The sequence below is a fragment of the Dromaius novaehollandiae genome, chromosome 1 (assembly GCF_036370855.1).
Source record: "Dromaius novaehollandiae isolate bDroNov1 chromosome 1, bDroNov1.hap1, whole genome shotgun sequence".
Lineage (NCBI taxonomy): Eukaryota > Metazoa > Chordata > Aves > Casuariiformes > Dromaiidae > Dromaius > Dromaius novaehollandiae.
The window spans coordinates 214,714,618-214,739,008 of NC_088098.1; the positions used below are offsets into that span (position 1 = coordinate 214,714,618).

The 24,391-nt window shown below is 46.2% G+C and overlaps 1 protein-coding gene across 1 annotated transcript in view; it reads right to left on the reverse strand.

The window, feature by feature from the left end:
* Positions 1-762: 762 nt before the first annotated feature.
* USP35 (ubiquitin specific peptidase 35) overlaps positions 763-24,391 on the reverse strand; it is a 33,675-nt gene continuing 10,046 nt past the window's right edge. The window contains exons 2-11 of the mRNA XM_064505189.1: positions 18,466-19,162; positions 17,192-17,327; positions 12,532-12,661; positions 10,813-10,914; positions 8,029-8,187; positions 7,394-7,587; positions 7,182-7,275; positions 4,891-4,997; positions 2,484-3,705; positions 763-1,212 (exon numbers count right to left, since the gene is read on the reverse strand). Of these exons, the coding sequence (XP_064361259.1) occupies positions 1,042-1,212; positions 2,484-3,705; positions 4,891-4,997; positions 7,182-7,275; positions 7,394-7,587; positions 8,029-8,187; positions 10,813-10,914; positions 12,532-12,661; positions 17,192-17,327; positions 18,466-19,147 (2,997 nt within the window). The 5' untranslated portion in view covers positions 19,148-19,162 and the 3' untranslated portion in view covers positions 763-1,041. The remainder of the gene's footprint in view (positions 1,213-2,483; positions 3,706-4,890; positions 4,998-7,181; positions 7,276-7,393; positions 7,588-8,028; positions 8,188-10,812; positions 10,915-12,531; positions 12,662-17,191; positions 17,328-18,465; positions 19,163-24,391) is intronic.

Genomic DNA, 24,391 nt, shown 5'->3' on the forward strand with positions numbered 1-24,391 from the left:
GTTACTGTCCTTGCAAACCAGCATTTTAAAAAACAGCTAGTGGTTTTAGGGGGGGGCTCTCCATTTTTCAAAGCTCAGCTCAAGGTATCCCAAAAGAAAGCCCAATTTCTGAACAGCAGATCTGGCCCAGAAACCCAGGAAATGACAGTAACAGAAAAAGGGTAATCGAGTCCTAAAGACACGCCTGGACAAAGGGCCATGTGTCTGGGGCCGCCGTGCACATTAACAGCGTCCAAAGTGTCAGGCGAGGTCACTGTAGGAAACGGGTAACACAACGGGGGCTTGATGAAGCACGAAATGCCCAACGAGACCAGGTTCGGTCTCTTTTGGCTTTCGGGGTTCAGGCCCCTCAGCCTCTTTCCAAAGGTTGGCAGTGCTGCACTGGCAACGCTGCCCAAATCCCCCCGGTTGACTTGCTCATGCTTGCTCTGATTGAAGCAGGCTCATGGGCTCACTCTCCTGGGCAAACCTGCCTGGCCACACTGGCTGCTGAGCTTTTTTTTTAGAAAATGCAGCTCCTTTACATTGTCTCCACATGGGTTCTCAAAAACACATTAAAAAAAAACCAAGCAGAGGCACCCCAAAAACGAGCCGGCGCTGCGGGAAAGCCTGGGCTGCAGATGGGGCGTGCATGGAAGGTCTCAAGCCCCGGAGCTACGCTGGGTCTGTCCCCGTCCTCTCGCCAGGCTGGTGGCATGGTTCACAGCAGGCAAGACAAGGCTACGCTTAAGCAAAAGGGCACTTCTCTGAACTGTCATCAGCTGCTCAACTCCGTAGGTGCTTAGCTACTAGTGTTACTTTAAGGCGTTAAGATCAAGTGCATAGAAAGCGGTAGGACCCTCCAGGCGCCAGCATTTAGCTCCAGCCAGACACACAGTCTCTGAATCAGCCCGTGAGTCCTTTTTCATTGAAAGATTCAAGGCCAAATCCTTCTCCGAGACACTTGCTGTCACCGGTACCAGAAAGAGGAGCCTCTGGCTTCAGGTCAGCCCAGTGGCTGGGTTAGACACATGGACATGAATGTCTGATTTAACCTGATCCCTAGAAGACGAGTCCGTGAAACGAGCCGGATCCTCCTCCCCCAGCAGCGGGGCTGCAGCCCCCCGATGAGCTGTCATCATCCTTGTCCCTGTCAAAGTCTCTCCACCACAGAGGGGATTTCGGCAAGGCGGAAATGTAGGCAGCTCTGTTCCTTGCTTCTTTTTCCTGTTCCTGGGAGAAGGAAGGGGGAGAAATAAAGCAAAGACATTGCCATTACCTGCAGCTAATGGCACAGGGAGCTGCTCCCACCCTCCCTTCAGTGAGAGAAGCCAGGAGCCTGTTTCTTCATCAGTGGGAGCCTGCTACAAATTACTCTGGGGTTATCAGACCGCAGTGCCTCAGATCAGGTCCTGGTGAGAAATGCAGGAAGGTGAGACAGAGATCAGAAAGGTCAAGGGCAGGTTTCACTAGGAGATCTGGGGTATCAGCTGGGACAGTTCAGCATTAAGGGATAAATCACAGAGGAATACTCTGTCTGCAGGCCCACTTACGCAAGGCAGACAGGATCCTCAAACCTTGCTTAAAGTGGGAGGGGAACTGCTAGTGGTAAATAATGGGCAGAGTTTGGATCCATAAACCAAAATGCACGGCTGCAGGATCCCCAGGGACTCACAGGTTTTGGAGTGATTGTCCAGCACAGATCTCTAACATCTCTCTGAGCACTGACCTAAAGTATGCGCTTTCCTCCAATAGCTGAGTGCTCATCTCTAGAGCTGTCATCAAGCATGATGTCCAACAGGAGCTGAGGTGACACAGTGGCAGGGAGACGCATCAAAGCATCGCATTTTCCAGGCCACAGTAGGTGACCAAACAACAGACCCCCCACAGCCTGCAGCAACCTCTGGGAGATGAGTAAACTCCTCAAATTCCCTCCCATCTGCCTTTCCTTCAGATGATTCACTTCCTACACTTGTGCTGTTTGGAAAGCTTTAAGCTCAGCCTATTAATGTAACCTGCCCTGGTTTTTATTCCCAGCTCACCCATCTTTCCTAGAAATCTAGTAGAAAATTTGAGGCAGATCTTCGGCCAACTTCAATGAACTCACTTCTCCAGCTGAGGACATGCTTTGGAAGCATAAAAAAAATGTTTCTGTTAGTTAGTCAAGATCAAGCAGCTGCTTCTCCCTCACTTAATAAACCCATAAAGAAAAGCCAGGCCTGAAATGGGGAAAGTCAGCAGAGCTGTCATTATACAGCCTGGTGACCCACTTAGGTGCTGAAGGAGGTGGGAAAGCCATGACATAGCCATATACATAGCCATGAAAGCCATATAGAGAGTATAGTACTCAACATAGCTCAGAGTTAACTTGGGTGTCTGCACATGTGGACTTCTCCTCAGAACTGGACCCTGCTGCCACTGAGATCAGTGGAAACACTGCTATTGGTCTGGTCAGCAGCAGGAATGCATCCTGCTGCCACGGTGCAAATGGCAAAGGCCGTTACCTGCAAGTAGAGGATATTATCTTTGGAAATGGCTTCCATCAAGTCCTTATTGAGGGAGGGTTCGCCGTGCGGGCGGCTAGCCTCGGCCCCAGCTTCGTGCATCAGGCAGCTCTGCCTGCCCGGCCGCTGCCTGTAGAAGAGCACATAGGCAGTGTCTTTGGGGAAAAAAGAGGTCACGTTGCTGACCGATTCGAAAGAGGAGAAGGAAACCCTGGTGTCGTTGAAGAGGTACCACTGGATTTCAAAGTCCAACTGCTTGTCAGAGGCAGGTTTCTGTGCGCCATCCCGGGGCTGCCCACAGGTGAGGGTATCACTGCACTCTCTGGAGTAGCAATAATAGTGGCCACTCTCGGAGGAGATCCCTGAGTGCACCACCACGCTACAGAGGTCATACACGACAGAGACAAAACTGCTGCCCGGTGCAGCTCTGTCCTTCCTGCGCTGGCAAACATCCTCGCTTTCTTCTGGGGTAACAAGAACAGGCAGCTTCAGCACCAAGGGAATGGAGACATTATCCAAGATCTTCTTCCTCTTCATGGTCCTTGGGTCAAAGGAGAACCGCAGCAGGGTGAGGATGAGGTAGTGTGGTCCCTCCGTCAGCTCAGCCACTTTCTCAGCATCCTGCAAAGAAGCACATTTCTCACAATGATATTTATTCTCTGCTGTCAGTCTCTCCGGGGACAGGAAATAATTGATTAAATCGGGAACGGATCTGGAGTCCTTGGGACTGCATGTCTGCCCCCCAAAAGCCAAGAGAGGGTCTTTGGCTGAATCCATGCCAACAGCATTGCTGCTTAAGGGAGTTGCCTGGTCTCCCGGCTCCTGGAAACCCAGTGTTTCCACCGGCACCAGGTGGGCTGCATGGTCTCCAGACACATGAGGCTTCCTCTGGATCCTGGGAGATCCCATTATCTGGCTTGGGTTTCCAGGAGGCTCAATAAACTGTGGACCGATTTCTTCCACTGGTAAAACAGATGCACTCCCTGTGCTAAGCACATTCCTGTCTGGTGGAGGGAAAGCCAGGGACAGGTCTGTGAAGGCTTCTTCTCGAGAGGAGACATTCAGACACTTCAAGCAGCGGATTTTTGTCATCATTTTACCCCCAAACATCTTCTCAATTAATGTCTTGTTTAAATAATGCTGTTCAATGGCCTGAGACATCAAGCTGGATTCTTTGAGTTTCTGGTAGATCCTTTTTCCGGTTTTTTCTTCTTCGTGTAATCTTTGGCAGAGGAAAAAAAAGAGAGATTTCATTATACACGAGTACAACACCAAGAAACAATTTTAATGTATAGTTTCTATTCCCCCAGCTAGTTTCACTCGTGGGGTTTAATTCAGGTTAAGCTGAATATACATAGATGCCTGGTGCCACATGAAGTGCTGCAGAGCACCCCAGACCCCTGCACATCTGCACACAGCTGGCAGACATGGCACAGAGCCTGCCAGAGCCTCATTCCTTTCAAGAGCAGCAGCTGGAGACCAGGCGGGACACTCCCAGACACATCAAACAGCTCTGCATGTCTACGCTTAGGCATCTGAATCAAGCCACTAGTGTCTCTTTTTCATCCTCAGCCTTTATGCGGTGGGTTTTGACCTCTTGCCACCTTCAGATGGATGGAGAGAGTCCTGCCAGCTGGGGTGTTTGCTGCAGGTGGAAGGTAGGGAGTGGGGAGGGCAGGATTTTGGAATCAGAGGTCTTTGTGTGTGTGATCCCACGTCTAGGGGGACCACTGGGATGCTGGAGATCTGGAGGTTCTAGGTAAGAGAAAGGCAAAATCAACATTTCAAGCAGAAGGCTAAACGGCTTCTCATTCAAAGGCAGGCAACTGGCCTTTCTTTGAACTTGGCGCAATCATTCCCCTTTGCCTTCAGAGTAAAGGCAGAAATTTTCAAGCTGAACTGATTTCCTGAGCTTATCTACTGGGCAGCATAAGGAGGATTTTATTAAGGATTCTGGGACTAGTCTCACTGCCTTTCAGCCCCAGGCACTCGTGTCTCCATTCTTTGAACTCCTCTGGGTCCCAGCTGCTATTCCTGGCTCCGCCGTACTTTCTAAATACCAGTCGTTTGGGTGAAACGCCATTCATTCCAGCACCCAGGGCTAGGATAATGCACTTGACGTGTAAAAAAGAACATGTGTCAGACAGGGCTCAGAAATGCTCTGAGTACCAGGAACAGCAATATTAGTCATTAAACACCTCCCACTGTTCTTGCTAGAAAATAACACCGGGGTGCCACGGGAGGAGAACCACCACCTGCGCTTTGGTCATCGTTAAATGTCGTGCTCACAGCCTGGCGCAACGCCGGGCTGGGCAGCGCAGAGGCAGTGCGGTGAGACCGTCCCTGCCCCAACACGGTCGCTGCTGGTGTGCACGGGGGCTACGAAATCGCGGCGCCTGCCACGTACCGGTCCAGCAGGTACTTCAGATACTCCGAGCAATCCTGCTGAGCACCGGGGGTAAACCAAGGCGGCCAGGAGGCAGAGAGGAAGCTCTCAGGTGAGATGGCAGGTCGCTGGCAGGAAAAGAGAAGAGGGAGAGAAGTGTTTAAGCCGGAGTCCAGGTTCCCATTTGGCATGGGGGGATGGAGATGGAGGAAGGAGGTCCTTCCACCTGCTTTGCCGGGAGCAGGGCATGCTCATGTGCCATGGCCCTGATCAGGTCCCTTCTTTTCCCATACACGGGCTAATTCCAGGGCCCGGGAAGACTTGTTTGGTTTGCTACAAGCCTTCACTGGCTAATGGAAGGCAATAAGGTCAGAAAATCCATGCCCTGCTCCCAGCTCCTCAGGCCTTCTCTCACATATGAGGCTCTCACTTCACTTTCTTCTGCCTCAGGCTTCCCCTTAAACAAAACCAGCATAACAGGACTGCGACTAGAAGGATAAATTTCCCACTTCTCAGTTCTGCTGAACATCCCTTTGCTCCATTATTAGGAGAACAAGAGCTTCTGCTCACCCACTTTTACCGGGCCATTATTCTATATATACTTCTATAAAATATCCCCATGTTTATTTCTTCCTCCAGTTTTTAAATGCTTTATTGTCCTGGCCCAGAGACTTCTACTTAATTCAGCTTGAATTTAATTTGATGCTCCATTTAATTTGATCAGGATATCTCTCACCAAATCCTTCTGTAGAAAAACAAAACAAAAAATCCACTAAATTTCCCCCCATCATTCTGATCACTGCAGGCAGGTAATCTGCATTACCAGATAATGTAATCACTGCCCTTAGGAAGCTGCTGTCTAATTAACATGGAAAAAGAAACATCTTCAGCAAAGAAGTGACTTTGAAAACAGCCCAAAGAAGAAAAATAACTGGGAAATTATTAGGAAACTATTAGGATATTAGGAAAACAGCATGACTGATCCAAACCATAATATTATTTTACACCCTTGGCTGCACAGCTGGTAAGTGGACGCATGAGGAATTTCAGTCCAGAGGAAGGGACCTGCTCAACACGTAAGGAAGATGGCACAAAGCAGCGACCACACAGTGCTGTGCATCTGCAAGAAAGCTTTCGAGCCTTGGGCAGGGCAGCCAGGGGACTGGGGTGTTTTCAGACTACAAGCTACGCAATGACAAGCAGGTTGTTCTGTGCAAAACCAAACCTTGGTGGTGCTTCCACTTGTAACAGCCCATCCTGCTTTTCCTCCCACCCCTGATCACAACCCTGGACACCAAGCACAGACGCATCTTGGGAAAGAAAGCATAAAACACTACTGTATTTGCCATCTGAAGATCACAGACACCCTACGCTGCCATTAAAAAGTAACTAAACATAGCATTTAACAGGTTCTCTCCCTCTCTCTTTTTTTTTTTTTTTTAATCCAAAGCCACCTGAAATGAGATATCACCACAATGCAACAAGCCAACACTGTCAGTCAAGCCTTAGAAAACAGAGGGACTGAGCTCAACGGTTTCACAACAAGGGAACATTCACTGGTCAGTGACTTTCAAAATCATGTCTCTTTAGGGACAGAAAGATATATTTTCAAGAGAGGGGCTAGATACGACCATACTTCATCTCCAGAAGTCTGCAGCTTGGTCCCAGAGCTCTGAAAGGCAAAACCGTGCTGCTTCCTACAGTGTATTATGGACATTGCGCATACCAGCTAAATTCTCATTCATAATTAATTTGATTATGGGTTACAGAATCCTTTAGCTTCCCTCAAATGCAGAAGATTCAAAGCATCTGGAATCTAAAGGGTTTTCCTGTTTTCCTTTTAACAAAACCACTTTTAAGGCAAATTCCATCAATTTCACATAATTTGCCTGCACTTTGCTGTGAAGCAAGGGGACAACCGAGCTGATCCAATCTTCTTCCTTGCTGCACGGCAAGGAACAGAAACCTTTATACCAACAGGCTTTTCAGTCAGCCACATACATAAACTATTAACAAATGGATTTCATTGTCAAAATTATTACATCAGTCGAACCAAGGAATGTCATAGGTTAAAGGTATGGAGCCCAGTGTGAATGCAGCTCACTTTCATGTGTGATAGGAGTTTGGGACTTACTTGCTTCCCCTGCCCCCAAAATCCGCCTTTTTCATATAAACAAAATTCGTCCCTTTATAAAAATCCACCAAGATCCACAGCTCCTTATCAGCACGTTTGGGTAGGCAGGAAGTAACTTGGAGACGAGCCTTTCCGCAGCCGACAGTCCAAACAAATAACTAGAACATGAAATAATTACCTGACTGTGCTCCAAAAACGCAAAGAGCCACTGGAGCTTTGTCATCAGGGGCTGGGAGTTGCCTTCTGCTAAATTCAACACCGAATGCCTAAAGCTGTAAAAGAAAATGCGAGATGCAAAACAAGACAGAAAATGAGTCCGGGAAGAGCCACGCCGGTGTGGCAAACAATCCAAGAGCAGTCCTGAGTGGGAATGAGGGAGCGGAAACTCACTCTGAAGCCATGAAAAGAGACTGTATGATGCTGTTCATGTAGCAGGTGTTTCCCAAATTAATTAACCCAATCTTTCCTGTCTCAGATTTGGAAGCCAGACGGGGGTAGAAGCAAGCCAACTCATTCTTCTGGGAGGTCCAAGCGTTCTGTCCCAAGAGATGCTTAATCCGGTCTTCGTTCGGAATCGGAAGAGCCTTGGAAACAGAGATCTGTGTCACAAATCGGTACCTTTTGATGCAAAGAATTAGTGACAGGCAATGGCAAAACTCCTCTGCAAGAGGTGTTCACAGCAAAACTCATCTCCCTTGCTCTTCACATGTACATGCATCTATGAGAGGAGCTCTTTAGCTGCAAGTATTGGTAGTTTAGAGGCATTCAATCACAGCTAAAACCCACAGTCGTGATCGGGATTTCTGTAGGCCCACCATAAGTCTCTCTGCCCAAAATGCAGCCAACCAGCCTACAAGGGGCTCAAGCTCAAGAGTTTTAAACCCTTTCTTCTGCCAGAGCTTGAGGTATTCAGTTATGACATGCCTACCACCGAGACAGTCCCTCTGTGCTAAACAGCAAACTAACATGCCATTTCTGTATGTAATACCTAGCTTGGAAAAGTAGCCAAGAGGTGCTTATCTTACTTTAACTGCTTCTAGGACTGGTTCATAGAGATCTGGAAATCCTGAGAAGCGGAAGAACATACAGTGGATGAGCTCAGCCAGCTGCTCCAGGGAGCTGGTGGCAGAGTTGGAGTCCTCCTTCTTCAGAGAGGCCACCAGCCTGGGAATGTGAGGGAGCAGCTGGAAAAAGAAAGTTCACTCGGTCACATACAGCTCCAAATTACTCACAGAGCTAAAACACACATGCAAGACAACGAAATTCGCCCCCAGGCAGGAAGGACAGTGCAGGAGTTCACTTCAGTCCCATGCAGGACTTCATCCTTTATTCATTGAACTCAACTCAGCAAATCTTCCGTTGACCTTAGTAGAGCAAATTGGGGGTTATAGACCTTAGAGGGTTCATGTTGCATAGAACATGCAGGTTTGCGCTCGTTCTTTGGCACGCTGTGATTTTCATTCTTTGTACAGATTGACCTCTGCTAAAACACACACATGCTCTGGAAAGGAGTGTTATATGCTAAGTACCAAGTGATTCACACCTCCAATGTAAGTAAATCAACCTACAAGAAGTGCATTCCCGATCTTGAGTAACGTGATGTGCTACATTTTATTTCGTACTGCATAAACGAAATGGCAATTGGCATGGTCAGATGGGTGGTTACAGGCATATAAATAGCACATTTATTATTGTGCTTTAAGTGCCACCCTTAATCTGGAATTTTTTAAATGGACTAACCAACCCAAACGCAAATGATAAATTGCTCTTGGGCCCCCTCTGCTGACCCTGTAGCAGCAGTGAATTAATGAACTATTCCAAAACTTGCATACGTGCTAAAGCTGAGTGAAAGGTGACCCTGGGCATTCACGTAACAGTTTTCATATTTATATTCTAAGTTATTTCACATCAGAGCAAGTCTGGAATAAAATATCAGACTCTCTCCTATAGCCATTTCCTGGTCCCTCCTCCCTTCCTTTCTTCCTCTTTCTCTTTTTTTTTTTTTCTCTCTCTTTCTTTTGCCTTCAAAATATTGCTGATTTTAACTATTTCCTTTCCAAATGGAAAGTTCTGTTGGGGAAGCAAATGAATCCCAGTACCATTTTATAAATCAATATTGTGCTTAGCTGTGATAGGAACAGTTCTCAGAACTCTTCCAAAGTGCCAGTGCAAACACAGAGAGATAAGAAGCAAGACAGGCTTATGCTCTGTTTTTTAAAAAATGTGGGAGGAAATTCATGCTTGCTAGGCTAGAGATGAAAACTTCAGGCCAAGAGCAACGGATGACTTTTGGAGTGTTTCAAATTTTGGACGCCCAGCTGAAGACAATCCATTGGAACGGTCCTATTTTTAGAAACTGAAGATTTTCTCAAGAAATCAGGCTCTTCTAAAGTGTCTCCAGCTGAGGAACAAAAAAAATCAGTTGAAAATGTTGGCTTGCTTTGATTTTTTCCAGCCTTATCTGTTTATTCCATGAACTTTAGGTGAAAAGCCAAATGTAAAGGCTTTAATGATAAAGTATAAAATCAAACATTAATGGCAGTAATTTTCCATTATTTCTTTCATTGGTTCAATCAGTGAAAGCATGCCTATCCTTTCAACCCTGCTTTTTAATTACAGCATTCCAATGGCAACACCAGAAAGAAGCAGCCTCAGTGTCAACAGCAAAATAAAATATGCAATACCTCTGAGGAAATGAAAAGAGAAAATTCAAATGCTGCTTAAAATGGCTCATTTTGCTTTTTTGGCCTCTAACAGCAAAGAATTTGTGAATTGTGTCTGAACGTCATTCCCTGATGTTGACAAATCCTTGGAAACGTACCCGATTACTTCAAGAAGTGGTAACTGGTGTCAAAGCATATTGGTAACACTTGGAAGTTGTATGAGGAATGGTCTGGTGAGCCCAAGGGAGGGTCAGGCACTTGCTGAGGGAATGGCAAGGCCTCTTTAGGAACTTCTTCCCTTTCCTCCACTGAGCCCTCTGAGATGCTTTGAATGCAAAGGCTCGCCTAACGCGCCCAAAGTCAGAGTGGCAAAATTTGCGACACCTCAGCTGAAAGGATGGCAACAAACAATTATGGGGCTGTATCTTCTTAACCTGAGCATGAAACTACATCCTAAGCCAGCCTGTGTGAGGATAACCCTGCGCCAGGCCACCCCGCGCATCCCTTTTCCTTGGCCAGACAAACGCAATTGTGCAGCTCAGGGGTGAGCCAGACCCAGACCAAGCTGGGCAATGATGAGAAAGGACTGGGAAGGCTGTGGGCACTTGCACATAGAAATCACTCTTCCGGCTAGCAGAGCACTGCAGCAAAAAGCGGAGCCTGTACGCAGTAAATCCGGACAGTGCACACTGCAAATCAGGAAGAGCCAAGCCCAAATCAGCTTTATACTGATTTATCCCTGGAGATGGGCCATCAGGCTGAGAAGCCTCAAGAGAAATGGGAGGAATTATCAGAGAATAAGTAAAGCCTCACTTCTACTCTCCATCTCATCCTCTTATCCAGCACAGTTGCTTGGACCATGGCAACCAACTCCTTTTAGACTCGGGACTTCCCTCTGTGTCTGAGCACTGGCTCTGCAGTGCCCATAAAGCTTTTTGGGCTGCAGAAGACAGCGTGCAGATTCCAGGAGAGACACACCTCAGTTTGGCAGACAGGGCTGGGATTTCACACAGTGAAAAGCAGCAGACTACAGAAAGCGATTCCGTGGTATCTCAGCTCCTCAGGCTCCCCCCCAGCTCCCACCTTCACCACGGCACAGCTATGCACAGGGTGACACACTCGTCTGAGGCCTGGACTCAGCCTTACCAGGTGGAACGCTTCGTGGGAGTGCTGGAAACTCAGCAGCATGTACTGCAGGACGGACAAAGCCCCTTCCCTCACAATGGGGTACAGCAACTTGGAGAAGACCTAGTGGTGGAGGGGGAAAAAAAGCACATAAGAAGGCAGGATGGCATAGCAACACGCACGAGAAGGACACAGCAGGGAACACTGGATGGCCTCGGCTGGCCCACGTTCCTACACCGTATCTTCTGGTGTCCCTACACCTGGATATCGAAGGAAACAGGAGCACAGCCTGCAGCCTCCAGAGCTATCTTCTGTCCTGAGCGTGGCCTCAGTGCACCCTTCACACACCATGTAGGGTATCCTCACTGTCTCAGGCCTGCACAACACCTAGCACAACAAGGTGCTGATCTCTGGACTATCAGTATAGCCACAACACTGCTGCTTCTCCCACTTTCCAATGGAAGAGGCCATGCAAGCACAAAAGCATGTTATATATATATTTTTAAATATAATTTTATATATTTTTTATATATAAATATATATATATTATATATTTTTTTTTCTTAAAGGTGCTTCTTTTGTTTTATTGTGATATTTGGATTTTTTTCTCCGACCTTTCAGGCAAGTAGACAGAAAGCAGAGGACAAATAACAATATTTGTCCTACTCTACAGAAAATGGCATAACAGGCCTGCAACAATGCCCACTAACCCTTCCAGATCATGCTTCTGAAAGTTCCCAAGAATCACATACAACATTAAGGGCTGTGTCCCTTTCCTAAGCACTAACAGTGAAAGCAAAGACAAATAAAAGCTGGAGACTCTATGCTACTGCCCCACTGTTTGATGCACATGAGGCATCACAGGGACAAATGCAGTTATTCATAATATTCTGCATTTCTACAGTGGCTTCCACAGATATTCGACCAGATATTATCCCCATCTTACAAAGAAGAAAAAGGAGGCACGCAGGAGCATGGAAAATGTTATCTGAAGTGGCCACCAATCTGAGTGCTTAGTCTCCTGGCTTTCAGGCAGTGGCAAGCACTCACCACCAAAACAGCTGATGACAATGGAAATGGGGGATTTATCTGTGACAGTAAATGAAACAAGGCCAGGGCATAGGCTTAAAAACTGGTCTGTGACTGTGCAGACTGTTAACATGCTCATTGGCATGTACTTTGCCCATGTCAGCCAGCACTGATCCAGGCATAATTGAATGAGCGCATGTGCTTCACTTTCCAAAAGGCAGGTTGTACAAGGCCTCCCTATTTTGGAAAGGAAAACTTGTGGCTGGCCTGAGAGTCCTTGGCTTGTTTTATTTCATAACCATTATGACATTAGCACCTCTGCAAGCCAAGCCCTAAAAAGCCTCAGCTTGGGCTCTTGACCAAAATCCTTAGGCAACACATTCAGGCAAGGAACACACTGACTCCCAGTGCCCAAATCCCTCTAGCAGGAATAACACACATGTAAAATGGGGCTTTCTGGAGGACATAAATGCTAGCTGCAAAACTGGTATCAGTCCACCACTCTGTATGTAGCAATACCGCTTTAGCACGACGCGCAGCAGGCACAGCCTGTTAGCAATGGTCCCTTCAAAACTCCTTGGGACAGCATAATTTTTTCTATTCCTATCAAGTCACATCTCATCCTCATTTAGTTGACAGACAAGGCAGAGGATAACCCAGATACAAGGAGAGCTCTGCTGTTTGTAGCAGTGCTTAAAAGAGCCTACGGACCTTTTCGATTTTCGAAAGAGTAACTTCGATCAAGATGCTGAACTTTTTCACTGCAGCCAAACCCTTCAGCAGAGCGATGATCCACTTGTCTATGTTCTTTCCCAGCGGCCAAGACACCCAGTCAATCATCCTAAAATGAAATCCAAACTCGTTAAGTAATAACTTAATGCATACACTGTGAAAGGCAAACTATGTTCGGTCAGTGGAATGACCAAGCAAGAGACAGGCCTCCCCGCAAAGCATTTCATACGTTATTCAAAGCACACCACTTCCTGAAATAGAATTACCCCCTTATCATCTGCATTTTGCGGCTGAGAGGACCTGACCCCAAATCCGTAGAAGGAGTTTTTCCACTAACTTCAATCAACTTGATATCAAGTTCATACCACTGTACACGATTGCACTGCTTTGTGGACTTCCTAGTATATCTTTCGGAGGAGTCCATGAAAAGAGGACCTCTGTTTTTAAAGAAAGATAAGGTAGGTCTAATGGAGTGGTGACAGGTGTCTGTTCTAGGCCCTTGGCATTAGTTATGGATGAAGATCTCTGTGCTGCTACTTTTACAGAACATGATACTGGTATGATCTCTGGATTGTTACTGGCATGGAAATACCACTACGATTTGGATTTTTGTTTTCTCTTTATGGGAGACATTTATTCCCAAATACACATTAAAGGAAAAAACACTGATAACCCTAAGAGCAGGCAGATATTCCTGAATTTTATAGCTAACAAATTTCTTCTCCTATATCCACACAACTAACAAGATGTCACAATATTTAATACCTTTTTTTGCATGTAACATTGAATTTACAGAAGAGTGAGTCATTAAAAATAATCTCAGAGTGACAACAGGTTGTTTCTTTTTAAATTAAGTGGGAAGTTAAGCAAAAATGGGAGGTAACTAAGGTTTGGGCTCTCCAAGGGTCAAACTTTGCTGATGACTTCAGTATCTTTGATTTGAAGGTATCATCTCAGGCCTCCTTCACATTCTAGTCTCCCACCTCAGTCCAGCTATCTTTCCCAACCAGTCTCCTTTGTTTATCAATTTGTATCTTGTGCAAAATATATAAAAGGAACTGAGATGAATAACCACAACAGGGAGAAGATCAGGGACCAGTGGAGTCTACAGAGCCCTGGGAAAAAAAAAGTCTAGCCAGTAAAGAAAGCTTAAAGGGCAGAATATGTTGGGATGTTGAGAAATGCCAAAAGCCAAGCCAAGTCAGATAATAAAGTAAATGTCAAAAAGGCTTCTGCAGACATTTGCATCAGAAGAGAATAAGGAGAGACGTGCAATCATTACATGCGCAGGATGTGATGGTGATTAAAGATATGATACGGCTTCTAGATGTGACTTCCAAGCTAAACACATCCTCGGCCTCGGTTTTCAGCAAGAGGAAGGAATTGATCAGGGCGACAAAAGAGAAGGCAGATAATGGGTATGAGAATGGAAGCAGAAACAATGACAGCTGATACGAAAACAAAACATGAAGAGCTCATGCCCTGCAGTCAAGTGGAGTCAGTAACCTCCATCCCAGAAAATGCAAACACTGGAAATGTAAAATTCAACTCTGGTGCATTTTAAGGACTCTGTTAACTTTGGCATGATGCCATATTCCTGAAGAATAGCAAGACAGTTCCTATAATGAAGGCAGACAGTGAGGGAATGACTGGAAAGAAGAGATACCATGCCACAGAGGCCTACCATAGGCATACTGTGCCAAACCAAGGTTTGTCAAGATGCCTGATTTTCTAGACACAGGACATGCAGTAGATCGTATCTCACTGGGTTTCAGCAAAGGTCCTGATGCATATTCGTGTAGGTGGGAGCAGTCAGTTAAAACAGAAAATTTGGCTTAGCAAAAGAATGGCAAATTAGGTAAGAAACTGGTTTCAGGAGAGCTGGAAATGAAATACAGGAAGTCTCAGGCCGCAGGGATGTTACAAGTAATGTTCTTCAGGGTCTAATGGCATTGACAGAAATATCAGGAATATGGCTGTGGAATTTATGACAACGCAAAGCTGGGAGGCACCATCGACAGAGGAGGAGGATCAGGCTATCACAAGGAAGACCTGCGTGACCTTAAGGATTAGAGATACAGAACCAGGATGAAAAATATTCATTCAAAACACATGCAGTGGTGATGGGGAACAAATAAATGTTTTTAATGCCATGGTCTAAGGCCAGGATGAACCTCATCTAGAACACTGTGTACAAATCTGACTATCCATGTCCAAAGTACAAATCTAACTATCCATGTCCAAAAACAGTGAACTGAAGCAGGATCAGGTGTTGAAAACACCTGTTGAGATGATCAGGGAAATGGAGAACTTCTCTTACATGAGCTTAAAATAGCCTGGCTTGTTTAGCCTAGCCAAAGAAATGCAGAAAGGGGATGTGACGGCTCTCTCTGCATGCACTGAAGGAATAAACACCAGGGAGGGAAAAGACCTAAATCAGCTATTTATGTTGGCATAAGATCAAATGAGCTATAAGGTGGCCAGAGATAAATATAGGCTGGCAATTAGAAAAGGGATCCTAGCCATTAAAGCAATCAAATCCTGGAACAGCTATGAAAGGAGAGCAGTGGGAGCAAAAGCCCTTTCTGCTTTTAAGATTGTAGTTGCACATTCATGAAAGGGGTCCACAGTGTTGCCTGCAAGAGCAGGAAGATGGACTCGGGGATCCAGAGGCCCCTCTTTACTCTATGTCCTTTTACACAGGCATAAAATATCCTAGGCCACAATAAGCTATTGTTTACTGACATTTGTGGCTAAATTATAATGCTGCCCCACTTGCTGCCTGTATTGCTACAGTAGAAATAGTTATATTTTATATTCACTTTCCACCCTGAAAGATCCACAAACATTTTGCAAGCCACTTTTCCAAAGGAGTCATTGATTTTTGCATGCTCGGCTTTTAAAAGGTCAGGTCCTGATTTCCAGGGACAGCAGGTGCCTGCATCTCTGCGGGAAGGCAGATGCTCTTTATATCCAGACCTGGTCTCTTTGAAACAGATATTCAGTAAAAAAAAACGAACATCAGCCAGCACTGCTGAAGTCCTGGATGCACATATATATAGTTTATCCGAAATGCATCCACCCTATGAGCGAGACAGACACACTCCTTCAGCCTGTGCTGTACGCTTATACCAGCAGGTGCCAGGCTTGCTTTTATTAGTGCTCTTTGCTCTTAAATGCTTGATCAAAAGTTCCGCCCTGCTTCAGCTTACTCCCCTGCTAATGCCTCCCAAACGCAGACTTTGAACCCTGGAGGAAGAGATTTCAGTATGCAATCAGTCTGTCAGGGATCCTAGGAGGAAAGGCCCTGTTTACCCCTGTGCATTTTTCTTTTATTTGCGATTTATTGAACGCACATTCAGCAAAAGGCCAATGTTAATGTAGCTTTCTGGGGCATATGTCTGCTCTAAACACCCCACCAAAACTTCCGCATTTCTCCCAGGTGAACTTAATTTCATTTTGCAGGCTGTGCTTAATGTTTGGCTAACACTGAGCAATCATTTACTCATCCTTTTACGTAACAAAGAATTTTTAAAGGAGTGAAGCAATTGATTTTGCAACTTCTATTTTTAAGCACTGTTGTTCTTAGTGGATTTATTGACTGCAGCTCACAGCAGCATCTGGGAACTGCATCCCAGAAGGAGGAAAAAAATGAAGAAGGTTAAAAACTGAACTGACAACTTAATCCTTCATCTTCAGCTGCTCTGGACTCTGGGAAAACCATGGCCCTCTCCAGCAAGAGAAGGCATCCTTCCTGTAGGCATAAAGTTCCCATAAAGAATTATATGCATATCCATCATGTAACCTTATGCAAGGGAGCACAGACGAGCTGTAGGACTTGGACACAGGTGTGCAAGGAAGATCTGGTGATCCCAAAGAGAGTGCTGGCCCTGGGAGGACTGTCTAGCATGTTAGACGATATTTAATCCACTACCTCCTCATCATGCCTTGATGTCTCCATTGACTCTGCCTACACAGAGGGCAGGGATAAACGGATGGCACCGAGATCTGGACCAGCAGCACCACATTCATCTGAAAAGGTCAAGGTGGGATCGTTTAAGCAGCTGGGCATACCTCCTTCTCCACTGAGAAACTCCCAGCAGTTGGAGATGCACAGGCCAAGATTTTTAGCTGTGACTGGTCATTTAAGATGATGTCCCTCTGAAGGGAGACAGGGGATCCACCGGAAACTCTTTAAAGGAGATTTTGTGAGGAAAAGGCCCTCAACAGCTTCTGGGAAAAAATCAAACCTCTTTAAAATGTCTCCTAGCACTACTTATTAGGCATCTACTAGGCAATCTATTAGGCAATCTACTTATTAGCACTACTTAGGCATCACCTAGCACTACTTATTTCTAAGAAAAAAAGAAATCATATTAAACCAAACAAATAAAATAACACAAAATACCTTTAATCTAGTTCTCTAGGTCTTAAGGATCGGAAGGAAGGGTCTAGGAATTCCCTTTTCCCCACACTTCACAAGACAGCACCAGCCAAACTTGCTTTTGCTGCACAACAGCAATACTGGGATAAAATTGCTATGAGGAATTGAGTGCACCTTTTGGGCAGGTTTTCCTATGGACTGAAAAATACCATGCGAGAACCTTCCCAGGATGTTAACTCATGCAGTCTCTCCTACCTACTGATGGCTGTCATCATTTGCACATCAGTGATGCTGTCATCGTTGGTTAGGTTTCTTATGACACCATCCATAAGCTCCAGAGGGACAAACTGGACCACGCTGGCCAAGGCATTTGATGGTGCTTCCTGCTCCTCTGTAAGATATGGACAAGAGCCAGCAAAAAAGACATTAATCATCAGGGAAACCAGGAACATATGGTCATTTCTCGTCTCTGAAAGCTGAATCATTTCTGGCTCCATTAATGGAGCAGAGCATAAATGATCAGTGCAATGTGGAGTCCACACTTAGCTGAGCTAGGACAAAAATTCCCAGAATCACAGTGTGGCACATAACAAGGTTGGGTCATAGCAGACAGTGCGTTGCATCAAGTCACGCACAGCCCAAAGGGAGGGAGGGATCACAGACAGAAGAACATTGTTGCCTGGGTCCTCTGCCCAAATTCCCTCCGTGTGCTCACTTTATCCTGACTACTGTAAGTGATCACAATGAGATGAGGCTGCACATTTGCCTGCCTGGAGCAAAGCCAAAGGATGAGGTTCTCAAAAAGAGCACACTGAAATGCCCGTGTCCTCATGGGGTTAGGAAGAGCTGAAACAGGAGCTCACCTGCCTACAGAGAGCCCAGCCTTTTATGGCACTGGTACCTCTAAAAATCTTCCGAGACCTTTTAAAATAATCTGAAGGCTCTAGAAGTCAGATAAACATCCTCTATCCCATCCTAAGATATAGCCACCCTCCAGAGAGATACTGGCCATGGAACATAGGGCTTCCTACCCCTAGATCCAGTGAGAAATAAGTCTTTAGCTTTGCTCTGAGCTTCTAAGTAACTAAGGCTACTTAGTAGCTAGGGCTGAGAGGCCCAGTGAAGTTAGCCATTAGAAAGTGACATTTCCAGATGCTTTCAAGTCCCACTCTAACCCTGCTGCAGATAAGAGGATGCTTTGCCTTAAGCCCAGCTGGTGTGGAAAAGTGCTGCGGACACAAGCATCTATGCTGCACATATTTCAGCACAGTTAATAACTCCTGCTTACAAACTCTGCATGGTTTCATGGGGATAGTGTCTTTTTAGCCTAAAACCGTGGACACTTTTGGGACCCTTGTTTATTATGTTTCAGCAGTGCCTGCATTTCTAAAACAGGTTAGAGAACTCTAATTTATTATAGCTTATGGAATTATTGCAGCTCTGACATGTCAGGATCATGTAAAATGTCAACTTGTCTCATTCCTCATCAAAGCCAGCATTTACATTTGTGTCTGTTATTTATTTTTTACCTGTCGATGAAATGATAGTGAACAGCTCTTTCAAAGAGGGAAGGATGGCTGAAGTCTGAGTCCTCCAGATCCTCTGCAGCAGACCGCTCACTTTGTTCACCTGCTCCAAAAACTCCATTATGTCCTCTTCCCCTTCGGAGATGCACTGGAACTGCCCGATGCACCGTATCAGCTGCTGACAAAACAAGATCTGGTGTTTGCCCGTGGGAATGCACTGAGGATGCTGGGTTAAGAGTTTACTGATTTTAGCACACTGCTTGGGGCTGGGCCTCTCGCAGACTTTCCGGAGCACTTCGATCCTCAGTAAGTTGAAAATGCTATTTGCTGATGGGCTTTCCAAGACAAACTGCAGTCCTAACTGGATATAATCGAGTACATAATGGCTTCTTTTTCCCAAAGGCCCATAGCCTTCCTGGAGGAGACTCAATAGGAAGCGGACATTGAAGAACTCCTCAAACTCCTCTGGGTGGTAGTGGCCGTAGACCTCCAAAACCTCTTTCCCAATCTCTCTTTTATACTTGGTGTCCCCAGTAAGATAAAGCTTGGTCGACAGCTCAAGCATGGACCAGCACTGTTCACTGTCCATGGGCTGCTTTGCTGCCTCAATGACGCGCCTCACAAGCCCTTGCTTCACGTTGTTGGGGTATGAAGACATCACCACAGCTTCCAGTATCTTATCCATCTCTGCTCCCAGGTGCTGAAAGAGAGGAAGAGTGCCAGGTTAGTTCAAGCGGGCTCTGCTGTGCTTTTCAGACCAGAGATGGTGACTACCTGGGCTTCCCCCTTGACAGCAATTGGACCACAGAGTTAAGGCAGAGAGAGGGACAGGGAAAAGAGGATGCTGTTGGGAGAGCAAGAAGTCTGAGCCTACAACAGAGCAAAAGTATGAGCTCAAACCCAGTCGCATGACTCTCCAGATTGTGTTCCCTGGAATGGTTTAGGAAACTAGGACTCTCCAGGCAACCAACGGGCATGGCTGGAAGGCCAGCCCAGGCCACAGCCTGGTCAAAAAAGACAGCATGAATGAGGCTGCCTTGTTTTGGGAAAGGGAGGAGATGAAAGTTTAGTCTGATGGATGTGAACCACACAGGGCCACTTGCCCTTGGACGAAGAACAAGCCCAACCTGTGTAGTCTAGTAATAAGGATATAGTCTGTAAGTCCACAACTTAAACATTCCTCCACACCGGTGTGAGCTGCTGTCCCATGTAATCTGAAAAGAGGGATGATCAAGCAACAGAGGTGCATTTTGATGCTTTTAAAAAGATGGGGCAGTGATTCTTAGACTTAGCATGGTTTACACTTAGACTTAACTGGCTTAACCTGCTGCCCAGAACCTCCCCCATACTAAAAAAAGCTAGCTCTTCATAACATACTGTCATTCTCCAGAGGGAAGGATGTCTGGATGTAAGGAAATGGAATGACCGGAGCTTCAATGAATTTCTAAGCAATCCATGGGCAATGCCTGGCCCCTTTGGCTCAGGAACAAGCCCAGTGCCACCACAGCTGTGTGTTCAGAGCTGTGGTGGAGGCCAAGTTGAACTTGGCATCAGGATGCTTCAGAAGTACCCTGAAGTCATCTCCATCTCTGCCAGACCCAGGACCTGGAGAGCTCTGCAGAACAAGCCTCCAGAACTACCAGAGCCATCTCCTCCAGTGAGGACTGTCAGGCTCTAGCCCCTAGGGTCAAAAGTTTCTAATGTGCTTAGAAGTCTCTCTTTGTTTATTCTGTTTAAATATTGGGGTTTTTTATCATGAGTGGCCAAACACCAGAACAGGGACCCGGGGTGGGAAAGGAAGAATCTCCATCCTTGGAGATATTAAAAACTGGACTGTGCAAGACCCTCAGCAGCCTGTTCTAACTGGATCTGATTCAAGCAGGAGGTTGTACTAGATGACTTTTGGAGATCCCTTCCAACCTATATTATTCTTTGTTTTCATGAATCTTAAATTATGAGATCATAATTTTAAAGCCTGGCATGGGCTGACAGAGACAAACTGTCTCTGCTCCAGAAATGCCCTTTACTACATACCCAGCATCTCCCACTGCTTACAGTCAGTGGCATTTCTTTGTTCTTGCTTAGAAACCTTCCATGATAGATCGACACTGCAGCTTCTCTGCACAGAGTCCACCAACTCTCTTCCTAGCCTTGGCCTGTCCTAGTGGGGGATTTCGCAAGTGCCTCCATCCTCTGATGTGTGTCTCTTCCCCAAAATGACCAAAATCATGCCCTCACATCTCTATTAATGGAAAGCGTTGAAAAGAAGGAGAGGGCTCATGTCAGGACAGGGGCTAAAAAGCAGAGCCATGTTGAAATGACATGTGAAAACAGACTTTGAGTCACCTGCATTTTGAATGGACTCAAGGCAGATGCTGGCAAGTGCCAGATGGACGAGAGTAGGAGATTGTAACGTTCATGGAGTTTGATACGAACACAGACATGACGGAAGAAGCCACAGAGCAACTAAAGGAAAGAAGAGAGCCCCAACACAACACATTGAGGAGGTGGAAGGAGCAATGCTGCTACCAGTTGCAAGGATGAAGGAGTGGAAAGCCAGGAAGTCCATTCTGGTTCTGAGAGGTCTGAGAAGATGATGAGCCATCCTGTGTGAGAGCTGAGCACAGTACAAGAATGAGCACAGCAAGAGAAGGCAAAGAAGCAGAGTTGGAGAGCTTGCTGGGGCCAGTATAAAAATGATAATCCTTGTGCCTTTTTCATGCTGGTATTTTGATGGATGCAGAAAATGTCCTCTGGTGATGCTCAACTGAGATTAGAGACTCAAAACTGAAATGAATACATAAAAATACAGAACATCTTCAGATTAATCACATATTTGGGGTTTTTTGTCTTGCAAACAGCCAACCAAAACCTTACACTTGATCCTAAGAAGGGATGAGCTCCCTCAGCTCCAGGGCAACTCAAGACAGCGCTCTACATTTCATAAAATCCAATCCCCACAAAAGACAGCCTCCCACAGACCCACAGAGAGGTTCAAAAGGGAATTATGGGACAGACAGTGGAGTTGAGGTCTTCCATTGGTGTCTACTGGTTCCATTCTCCTCCAGAGGCAAAGATGTTCCCAGTGATTATCTTCATATTCAGGGAACAAGAGAAAAGCCCTGGGAAGCAGACATGGGATTGCAGCCTCTTTCTAGGCAATAGCACAGAATGCAGGGGAAGCACCTATTTAAAAGGATCCAAGCCTAAAAGGGCAGAGCTGCAGTGATAGGACAAGACTTCTGCCCCTTTCCCTTGCACGTGCAGCATCCCACATGTGCAAAGGGACACATGCTTCCCAAAGCTCTTGCCCATTCTGCCCCTAACACAGTCTGGTAGGTCATGTCCCAGTTTGGTGAGGACTGGTCTCCAGTAGAGGGAAGCCACACACTCTCTTGATACCATAACATGGAGCTCTGTCCATGATGGACACCCGTTCCCTTTCCTCAGCTGTCCTTGCTAAGGGCCTGGGAAGGCGGGTGGAAGTCGATAGATTTGCAGCTGCTGATGAGGCTGACCAGGAGGTTTCCTCTGAGGGTGCTAGCTCCATGTCCACTCTAAGCCAGTTGGGGCAGATACGTGGACCCTGGGTCTAACCAACACAATGCCAATGAGTTCCCCTACGAACTCTGGGGTTTCCTGGTCCCCAGAGGATCAGAGAGCACCACGTCAGGCCATGCACTGGGGAGAAATGTCAGGAACATTGGGTCACAGCCCCAGGGCTAAGCCTTCTTGGGGAGCCCATCTGAGTTGCAAGGCTCTCCTAGCTGTCACACAGTGATGTGGCTAGTTCACAGCTCTGGAGCTTAATGCACAACTGGTCAGCAGATAAAAGGGTTCACACACAGGTTGTGTCTGGTACAAGGTGAGAGGTCCCTGACGGAGGAAGGAAAACACTACCACACCAGGAATGCGTGAACACACAACCTCCCTCACAGGAGCTGAGGGTCTTGTGCCTACATGAGGTTACACCGGTCCGACCCTGTGTGCAGAAAGTGGTGATGGGGATGTAAGTGATTTAGATGAAAAGAGAGAGGCTCAGGCTGATGGAGGCGTAGGGGTTATACGAGACATCACTCCCTCCAGCTAGGAGAGCCACTTGAGAGTTTAAAAGCCTTGAAGAATAATCACGCCTATGATAACAGGGAAGTGATGGAGGTGGAATTCCTGCTGGAATGTGAAATAAAAGATGGATAAGAAAGAAAAAAGTCTTTAAAAGAAGAGCCAGTAATTTGATGCTTGCAGATTCAGGTTATCCAAGTATGCAGTAAATGTAACAGAGATACCAGAGCAAGCAGGATAAGTCAGAGCACATCATGCAAATAGGGAATTATTTGAGTGAAAGAAGTCTGGCATTCGAACAACCACAATCAGTCACAAAAACTCTGCCTTGGCTTGTGGTCTGGTCCTCTTGAATCCAGTCCTATGTGAACACCCAACTAAGGCTGCACGATGATATTTGGAGAGGAAGAAAGTCTATTTATCTCCTCCATGAGTAATAAACTCATTTAGAAATGTATCCCTTCCCCACTACTATGAAAAGAAATGTTTGGGTGTCTATAAATATTCAGCTCTGCCTCAGTTTCAATTCTTTGGCTCCTTCCTTCCCCCGTTCCCCAGGCTCCCGGTCTCGCGCGCGGCAGGGGGGTGTTTGACATTTCCACCGTGCTGCCTCCACCCTGGCTTGCCTGCAGGGAGTGACGCAGCCCTGGCTGCTCCCCAGGGACCTGCCGCATTAGTATGCGATACCATCATGCTGAGGGGAGAGAGAGACTGCGGAGTCAGGCAAAACTTGCCATTCGTCACTGCTCGAATTCACCAGCAGCCAGGGTTAGAGGAGAGACTGCTGAGAAGAAAAAAAAAAGAGAGAGAGAGAGAGGATTTCCCTGAAACAGCTCAGAATAACGTTATTTATGTCACATTTATAGCCACGTGCTGGATGGACTATTGCACAAGAAACTTCAGTATAAAGAGTGATAAAATCAGCCAGACAGGATTTCTTAAAACTTATTGCAGAGAATGAATGTATAAAGGCTCACGTACAACAGGTCCTGCCCATGCTAGGTGCTGCACAAATACATAGTAGGAGACTGTCAGTTGCTGTCTATAGTCTAAAACAATCCATGGGAGAGGGAAAAGGAAGACAGATATCATCTTGATTACCTAAGGCAGGACAGATTCATCCATGCTCAAGTAGGTAGTATTATACTGGGGAAAAAAAATGCATGACATATACCCCAAGTAAGCTGGGAGAGAGCTCAGCAAAAACAGTTAGGTGATATTACCCGCCATTTCCACCTCTAAGCTGCTCACCCCAAGGAAAAAGGCCACAGACTGACAGATGTGATCATTTCCAATCCTGCTGATGAAGACATGTATGATCATGGTTACCCCTCTGCACTGACCTGTGGTTTTCACAGATGACATCCAGAAGGGACCTCAGAGGATGCCGTCCAGGGACCAGTCCATCCCTGGAGCCTGTATCAGAGCAAGAGGGCATCTTCTCTAAAGGTAGAGAGCTTCCTACTGGTGGGAAAAATCCCATGCCAAATACAAACATAAAGTTCTGGCTCCCAGCTTCTTGGCTAGCAAGCCCTTCTACTCAACCAAATGTCACCTCTTCCCATCATTGCTTCCATTTTGGTCTTGCAGGATGAAGAAAACACACCATACACGCGGTCAGAGCCCTGTCGGGCAATGACAGCGGCATACAGTGTAGTGGTCCTCCAGGCACCATCTTGGCTTTTCTGTCCCATATCTGTGGACTCATGTGGTCCTCTGCTAACGAGCTGGATTTATTTGTCTCCTACAAACACCATTCCTGCCTTCCCTGCATGGCAACCAAGAAATGGCAGAGCTAACATTGTTTTAATTGGATTTAAAACACAGCCAGGACTTTCGAGGGACCTGCCTGCATTAGATTGGTAGC